This window comes from Rhinoderma darwinii, unplaced genomic scaffold (assembly GCF_050947455.1).
Source record: "Rhinoderma darwinii isolate aRhiDar2 unplaced genomic scaffold, aRhiDar2.hap1 Scaffold_713, whole genome shotgun sequence".
In the NCBI taxonomy this organism is placed as follows: domain Eukaryota; kingdom Metazoa; phylum Chordata; class Amphibia; order Anura; family Rhinodermatidae; genus Rhinoderma; species Rhinoderma darwinii.
This window is the reverse complement of record NW_027464274.1, coordinates 117,673-126,424: the sequence shown is the minus strand read 5'-3', so window position 1 is coordinate 126,424 and position 8,752 is coordinate 117,673. Positions and strand designations below refer to the sequence as shown.

Here is an 8,752-nt window from a genome sequence, read left to right as displayed (position 1 = left end):
CATGTGTAATGTGATGTATATAGTGTCAGTGTATAGAGGAGTACGGGCTGTACATGTGTAATGTGGTGTATATAGTGTCAGTGTATAGAGGAGTACAGGCTGTACATGTGTAATGTGATGTATATAGTGTCAGTGTATAGGGGAGTACAGGCTGTACATGTGTAATGTGATATATATAGTGTCAGTGTATAGAGGAGTACAGGCTGTACATGTGTAATGTGGTGTATATAGTGTCAGTGTATAGAGGAGTACGGGCTGTACATGTGTAATGTGGTGTATATAGTGTCAGTGTATAGAGGAGTACAGGCTGTACATGTGTAATGTGATGTATATAGTGTCAGTGTATAGAGGAGTACGGGCTGTACATGTGTAATGTATATAGTGTCAGTGTATAGAGGAGTACGGGCTGTACATGTGTAATGTGATGTATATAGTGTCAGTGTATAGAGGAGTACGGGCTGTACATGTGTAATGTGGTGTATATAGTGTCAGTGTATAGAGGAGTACGGGCTGTACATGTGTAATGTGATGTATATAGTGTCAGTGTATAGGGGAGTACAGGCTGTACATGTGTAATGTGATATATATAGTGTCAGTGTATAGAGGAGTACGGGCTGTACATGTGTATATAGTGTCAGTGTATAGAGGAGTACGGGCTGTACATGTGTAATGTGGTGTATATAGTGTCAGTGTATAGAGGAGTACGGGCTGTACATGTGTAATGTGATGTATATAGTGTCAGTGTATAGGGGAGTACAGGCTGTACATGTGTAATGTGATGTATATAGTGTCAGTGTATAGAGGAGTACAGGCTGTACATGTGTAATGTGGTGTATATAGTGTCAGTGTATAGAGGAGTACGGGCTGTACATGTGTAATGTGGTGTATATAGTGTTTTTTAAGTTGTACTTTTATGTTATATTCTAAACTAACAAGTGTATCACACATGGGCTTAGATACCTTCACTCAAAGTGTATCTTATTACAGGCTTGGATACGTAAACTAATACTGTTACACTTGGCTTCACCTAGTTAGTGGAGAGTATTCCACATGAAAGGCTTAGATACAGTGGCTCAGCAGACAGTATCACACACGAGAGGATTAGATACACAGCTCAGAAGACAGTATCCCACACGATAGGATTAGATACACGGCTAAGCAGAGGTATCACACATGATAGGATTAGATACAGTGGCTCAGCAGGCAGTATTACCCATAATAGGATTAGATACACAGCTCAGCAGACAGTATCACACATGATAAGATTAGATACACAGCTCAGCAGACAGTATCACACATGATAAGATTAGATACACAGCTCAGCAGACAGTATCATACATGATAGGATTAGATACACTGCTCAGCAGACAGTATCACACATGATAGGATTAGATACAGGGCTCAGCAGACAGTATCACACATGATAGGATTAGATACACAGCAAAGCAGACAGTATCACACATGATAGGATTAGATACACAGCTCAGCAGACAGTATCACACATACTAGGCTTAGATACACAGCTCAGCAGTGTCACACATGATAGGATTAGATACACAGCTCAGCAGACAGTATCACACATGATCGGATTAGATACATATATGGTTTAGTTTGAGGCCTCCCGGTTGCTATGTCTTTTTGTCCCTAGTGACCACTCCCTGCCTGTCAGGCTCCTATCATGTGGCGTTGTGTAATTCCAGGTTCCTGACATGTCGGGGTCGTCCTCCTCAGACCCGGTGACCCTGTACCAGCAGGACTCCGGCGGTGTGACGTATCGTATCCCGGCTCTGCTGTATATCCCGCACTCCTCCATCTTCTTGGCCTTCGCTGAAAAGCGTTCTTCTCCTGACGACCGGGATGCCATGTACCTTGTAATGAGAAGAGGAACGGTGAAGCCTGGAGGCGTGCAGGTACGGCCGCTGCTCACCTGTGTATCGGGGGATGGTCAGACACGGCGCGGCCGATGCCACAGAGAAGTCTCTAGAAAGAAAAAACATTTCGCCCATTGATCTGTCGATCAAACCGTCCAGTGGGGATCCCGGCGGCCAGACCATACCAATCCCAAGAACGGGAATTGGGGGAATCTCAACCCTCACCGATTCCAATAATGAGGTCCGCGATCTGTGGCCGCCCATGGAGATCAGTATCCAGCAATCTCTGAACTGGTGGGGGTCCGTCCTCTCGGTTTAGAGAGGATCCATCTCCTTGTCCTCAATGTAGGGGCGTCCCATACACGTCATTGCGCCGACACCTATACACCAAGTACCTAGAACCGGACTGGAACCCCCCCCCTTATTCTTAAGATGGTTTCCAGGTGTCTGGTTGCATGGACCCCCACCAGTCCCTCGGGGACCTCCGATTTAACTCTGTAAACGTTACTTGTTGGAAAATCCCTTACATGGACACCCAAACTATTTCTGGTGAAGTGACCGATACCGAACCAGAACAATTCTCATACTACACAGATATCTCTTACTTAAAGGGTAACTCCACCCCACCCCCCCGACAATACACAACATCCCCTTTATCCTGCACTGGCCTCTGTAGGCCTTCAAGAGGATCACGGTGTTGACCAATTATTTGGCTTATATATGTTTTTCTTAAAATGAATGGGAGGTAGTCACAGTCCCGCCCCTTTTCCTGCAGGGATCACTGAACAGTAATAGGAGGCGGCCGGCTGTTCTAGACGTTTATGGGCAATGAGAAGGGAAATGAGAACTTCTGAGTTTGTGTCGACTTCACTGTGAACGGCCTCGTCGTCCCGACCGCTCCGCATCACTTGTACGTATTGGTGAAGGGGCACTTTAAGAGTTTGTGCAAAATTTAAAGGAGAAGTCTACCAAAAAAGGGACCTCCCGACACATCACAGATATATGTCTGGATACCACACCTGCCCCGCCGGTCAGCTCCGACCACAACTGACTTCTTAAGCTTCACTTAGAGACACGTTGGTGGATTGTCCCTCTCGCGCAGCAGCTTTGCGTTACATTGTGATATTATAATGCATGGGAGGATTTAGGATCGTGATCACTGAAGTTCTTGCATTCTATTCATGAACCAAAAGACTCATCATGAACAGAGTTATAGGTCCTGAGTCAGTGTCAGTGATCACTGAAGTTCTTGCATTCTATTCATGAAACAAGACTCAGGATGAACCTAGATTCTGCCCAGATAGGGGAGTGCCGCGCAGTATGGGATTGTGGGAGGACATGGAACAAATTGATTATAAATGAGATGAATCCATTATAGAAAATTAACCCTGTGATCACCATCCGTAACGATGCTGCATTTCTAACCTCCCGTGTTTTTTGTTTTTACTTCGTCAGTGGGAACAGTCCATCGCGGTCAGACGCGCCAAATTACCGGACCATCGGACCATGAACCCCTGCCCTCTCTACGATCCCACCACCGAGACCGTCTTCCTCTTCTTCATCTGCGTCAAAACGAACGTCTCCGAAAGGTGGCAAATCCTAACCGGCAGAAACGCCGCTCGTCTCTGCTACGTCACCAGCCAAGACCACGGCAAATCATGGAGTCCACCAAAGGACGTGACGGAGGAGGTTCTGAGCCGGGACCTCAAGAACTGCGCCACCCTGGCCGTGGGCCCCGGTCACGGGGTCCACATGTCTTCGGGAAGGCTGATCGTGCCGGCGTATCTTTATTACGTTCACTCGCGTATCTGTGGTCTGCCCGTTCCATGGAAGACCAAGCCTCATTCCTTTATCTTCTACAGCGATGACCACGGCGGGAGCTGGCACAGTGGCACCATGTTGAGGAAGCAGAAGACCGGCGAGTGCGAGGTGGCCGAGGTGGCTTGTAGCAACGGCTCCGACCTGTTGTACTGCAGCGCCAGAACAAGTCAACATTACCGGGCAGAGGCAACGAGCGACCTTCTCTCTATGGAGTTTGATGATGCCCACTACAATAAAAGTCTATGTGAACCGCCTCATGGATGCCAAGGAAGTGTGGTGAGCTACCAGCCCATGGATGTCCACCAGGAAGAAGACCAGGTGGATGGTGAGGACGAGTCCGAAGAGTCGTGCCTCAAGAGGAGAGCCTTGTCCTGGCTTCTTTACTCCCATCCGACCAGCAGCCGGAAACGCGTGGACTTAGGAATCTACGTGAATAAATCGCCACTTGTGCCGTCCAGCTGGACCCGGCCGTGGGTCATTAACGAAGGTCCCAGCGGGTACTCGGATATGGCGGTCTGCCAGGACCTTCACGCCTTCGCCTGTTTGTTTGAATGTGGAAAGGACGCCTGTGAGAAGATCGACTTCCGGAGGTTCACGGTGGAGGAGCTCCTGCGCAACTCCTCAAAACCCTAATCCCGGGAGGCGGTTCTAGGGTCGTCACGATACCACAATTTGGACTTCGATACCGATACTTCGTGTGATATTGCGATACTCGGCACTTCGTGTGATATTGCGATACTCGGCACTTTGTGTGATATTGCGATACTCGGCACTTCGTGTGATATTGCGATACTCGGCACTTTGTGTGATATTGCGATACTCGGCACTTTGTGTGATATTGCGATACTCGGCACTTCGTGTAATATTGCGATACTCGGCACTTTGTGTGATATTGCGATACTCGACACTTCGTGTGATATTGCGATACTCGGCACTTTGTGTGATATTGCGATACTCGACACTTTGTGTGATATTGCGATACTCGACACTTCGTGTGATATTGCGATACTCGGCACTTCGTGTGATATTGCGATACTCGGCACTTCGTGTGATATTGCGATACTCGACCCTTTGCCAACAATAATAAGGAAAAAAAAAGTTCTTCCATCTTCTGATGTGAGGCGCGAGGTGTGATGATGAGGATGATGATGATGAATTGTGAACCTCCGTGTGCCGCACATTATTAGTAATTAACCCCATCGTGTTCCTCACAGTTATAATGGACAACATTGGGTTAATGTGTGAGGAACATGATGGGGTTAATTACTAATAATGTGAGGCACATGGAGGTTCACAATTCATCATCCTCATCATCCTCCTCCTCCTCATCATCATCCTCATCATCATCCTCTTCATCATCATCCTCATCCTCATCATCATCCTCATCATCCTCCTCCTCATCATCCTCCTCATCATCATCATCCTCCTCCTCCTCATCATCCTCATCCTCCTCATCATCCTCCTCCTCCTCCTCATCATCCTCCTCATCATCCTCATCCTCCTCCTCATCATCCTCCTCCTCCTCCTCATCATCATCCTCCTCATCATCATCATCCTCCTCCTCCTCATCATCCTCATCCTCCTCATCATCCTCCTCCTCATCATCCTCCTCATCATCCTCATCATCCTCCTCCTCCTCCTCCTCATCATCATCATCCTCCTCATCATCATCATCCTCCTCCTCCTCATCATCATCATCATCCTCATCATCTTCCTCATCATCTTCCTCATCATCACACCTCGCGCCTCACATTAATAAGTGAAAGAAAGCCGTTTTTATCTTATTTTATAACAACGTAAACATCATAAATGACGCTATAAATTTGTTCTTCCGGTCGCGACGATTCCGAATATGTGACTATTTTATGTAATGAGACTTATATTTTAATGTTTATTGTAAAAAATAATTAGTTTTTTTATTTTAACCTTTTAATGTCCTGGCGTTTATCTATATACTGATGGTACACAGGCAGCGGTTACCTCAGTATGTCCGAACAATGGTAAATATGGTAAGACAGCCCTGGGGTCCTTCAATAGACCCTGAGCTGTCTGCCCATATATGGTATGTCCCTCCATCGTGTCACAGGGGTCCCCCTTCGCTTTTTCCCCTTGGATGTTTCGGTCAGCTTTGATCGCAGTGGGAATAACAGGAGAGTTGAGAGGTTTCTCTGATCTCCGCCGTTAGAGCGGGGCTGCGGTTGTGTAATACAGACATTGCCCGCTCCTGATAAGTGTGCGCGCACTGTCAGCACGAGATGATGCGGCCGGTGCTGCACTAATGAGCGGCGGCACTGAAGACCGAACATGGGGGTGTTTTGCAGTGCGCCCGCCATATTCTCTGTTTCCAGTGTAGCGCCGACCGCATCACGTCATACTGACCGCACGCGCACACCGGATCGGGCAATGCCTGTATTACACATGTATCACGCAGCCCCGCTCTGACTACATCCATGTGTTACAGCACCGCGGCCACACAGCTTCGCAATACATGAATTAACGGTATTGAACTGTTTGAGGGTGCGCGGCATGGAGACGGTATCGACATTTCAAGGGGTGGTCCCATCTTATGTAAATGAGGCTCAGTCCCAGTATAATAGAAGTTCTGCGACTTTCTACTAGACTTTGAATTTCAATAGCTCACCATTTTCAAAACCTCTGCTTGCTGTCGGTGAATGAGACCATTCTTGTTTACATCCAGAGTCTAAAAACCCATCCTGACCTAATACTTCTCACAGCTGAGGGTTTTGTTACTATTGTATCCAGTCTAGACAACCCTCTGTGACTCCAGACTCCTTTTACCTGCACTGATACATTCTAACAAACTTATAGGACAGGAGATGCTGATGTGTTTACCTCACATAGAGATGTCTAGACTGGATACAAGTGAAACAAACCTCCAGCTGTACAAAGTATTTGGATAGGAAGGGTTTTCAGCCTCCGGGTGTAAAGCAAAAAGTTTGCGTTCACTGACATCAAGCAGAGATCTATAAAATACTGATGAATTGAAACACAAAGTATGTTAGGAAGTGGCAGAACTAGACATTAAACCATGATTAAGCTTTATTTACTTATGATTGATTTTTAATTGTGCACCGGCCCTTTAAGTGTTGCCTTGGGGTCACAGGTCGAGAAGTTGTCCCCATGACAACACTTACTGTCTCTGCAATCATTCGGAATCTAGCTTTAATTGGGTTTTCCTCACACCGGTAAAGATGACAGGAAGTGTTGTCATGGGGACACAGGCTGAGAAGCTCTTCTCACAGGAGACTGTAACATTGAGTTACTCAGTCACCGCTCTCTGCATCTAATGTCTGAGGCTACTCTTTTTTTGGGGGGGGGGACGGGCAAATACTTTGTGTCATGCTCCGCCCCCTCAGGCCCTGCACTATATACAACATATATTACAAGCAATGGGCATACAATGTGGGTGGAGCATGACACAAAGCATTTATCACGCTGACGAGACAGATGCTTGGGAAGAAATGTGTCATGGCAACCCCGGACATTATAGACAGAAAACGGGGACACAAAGAAGTGACCGGGGGAGGGGAGAATGTGTAAATTAAAGTTGACCGCTGCACTCCAGAAATACTCCCCAATCCAAACCACGCGATCACGTCTGACGTGTGACATCATCGCGCACCACGTGGGATTTCAGCCTTTACCGCGCGATCGCACGCTAAACGTAGGTCAAAAACGCTACGTGAATCGGGCTTCATCACATTGTTTCCCTCTTGTACCTGCGGCGATCGGTAAGAGATCGGCGCAGGATCTGACTTTTTTTTTTTTTTATATGTTTTTCTTGCTTTATGTTTTAGGCTCCTTTATACTATTACGCCGGCTTCCTTGATTTGAGCGCCCTCTGCTGGCCGTGTTGTTGTATGACCGCTATATTGTACTATTATCTTGTATTCGACATGCAGGATCTCGCCGATACTGGTATATAGGTAAACATTACAAATACTAATTCTTATATTTATAGCGTTTGATAAAGGTCTTGAGTGTTTGGACCGGAACGTCTCGTAACAAAACAAAAGTGGGATGTTTCTGGCGTGCGGAGTTCTCGGGTTGAGATGCTGCTCCACCCACAAGAGCTACAGGCGCTGTTGACCCTGTTCTTATATTATAAAGCCCCAATTTAAAGGATGTTGGACGACTTCCGTTTCTGGAGCTGCTTCCTCTGATCTGCTGCTTGCGGAGCTGCAGGTTCAGAGCTCAGTGGGCGTTCCCTCTTCCTTCCCTGCTCTTGCTTGTGTCTCCTACCCCTTTCTTGCTTGTGTCTCCTCCCCCTCTCTTGCTTGTGTCTCCTCCCCCTCTCTCTTAACAGGGATTTCTGGGAGATAATACTTGCTGTTTGTAAATAACACTGACCTGCTCTATTGCCTTTACCGTTCTCAGGAGGAGGTCAACAAGAAGCGGGGAGTAATACCTGACTGCATGATCTGACTACGCAGGATTTGTTTGTAGTCTGTAACCATGGAGACATATAGGTCTGTATAGGAGCTGTATACTCAAAACTGTAGGAGTTTTTTTTAATCAAGAATCTTTGCAGAGCTGCTTCATGTCTTAAATGCACTAAATGATTGCAAAAATGTACATACCCCTTTAAGGGGCCGCACCAGTGTTAACTAATAAAGTTATAACCCGATATACGACATTGTGGGAATTCTTGTCTGTATTAGGAGGGTCTTCATCTAGTCATGTGATATAACCATGTGACTTCCAGTTATGGGGAGACTTGTCTAAGGAATGCCCAATCCGCGCACGCGACACCACCCACAATTCTCCGTATCGAAAACCGGCCGCCCCTTTTAATCTCTGCAATGACTGTTAAAGGGTTTCTCCATAAATAACATTTAATCCTTGTATAATGACTTAGAGAAATCTCCTCTGATCAAGTCCTGCTGACACAGCTGAGAGTTTGTTACAGTGTACCAGTCTACGTAAGAGTCCGGACAGGAGAGGCTTCTGCTGTGTTTAGCTCACAGGCGGCTGTCTACATCGGATACAATTTTAACAAACTCTCAGCTGTGAGCAGGATCAGGTCAGAATACGTTTTC

At 46.6% G+C, this 8,752-nt stretch overlaps 1 protein-coding gene across 1 annotated transcript; it reads left to right on the top strand.

Annotated features, from left to right (window-relative positions):
• The first annotated feature begins 1,694 nt into the window (after positions 1 to 1,694).
• Positions 1,695 to 8,347, top strand: NEU3 (neuraminidase 3). Its single transcript, XM_075849243.1, has 2 exons — positions 1,695 to 1,910; positions 3,327 to 8,347. Exons 1-2 carry the CDS (start codon positions 1,710 to 1,712, stop codon positions 4,323 to 4,325), a joined length of 1,200 nt encoding a protein of 399 aa, XP_075705358.1. The 5' UTR covers positions 1,695 to 1,709; the 3' UTR covers positions 4,326 to 8,347.
• The last annotated feature ends 405 nt before the right edge of the window (positions 8,348 to 8,752 follow it).

Bases quoted from the DNA above. Each gene is read 5' to 3' on its own strand.
- NEU3 (XM_075849243.1), top strand. From the start codon at position 1,710: ATGTCGGGGTCGTCCTCCTCAGACCCGGTGACCCTGTACCAGCAGGAC. The intron at 1,911-3,326 runs GTACGGCCGCTG...TTACTTCGTCAG, and splicing joins TGAAGCCTGGAGGCGTGCAG to TGGGAACAGTCCATCGCGGT.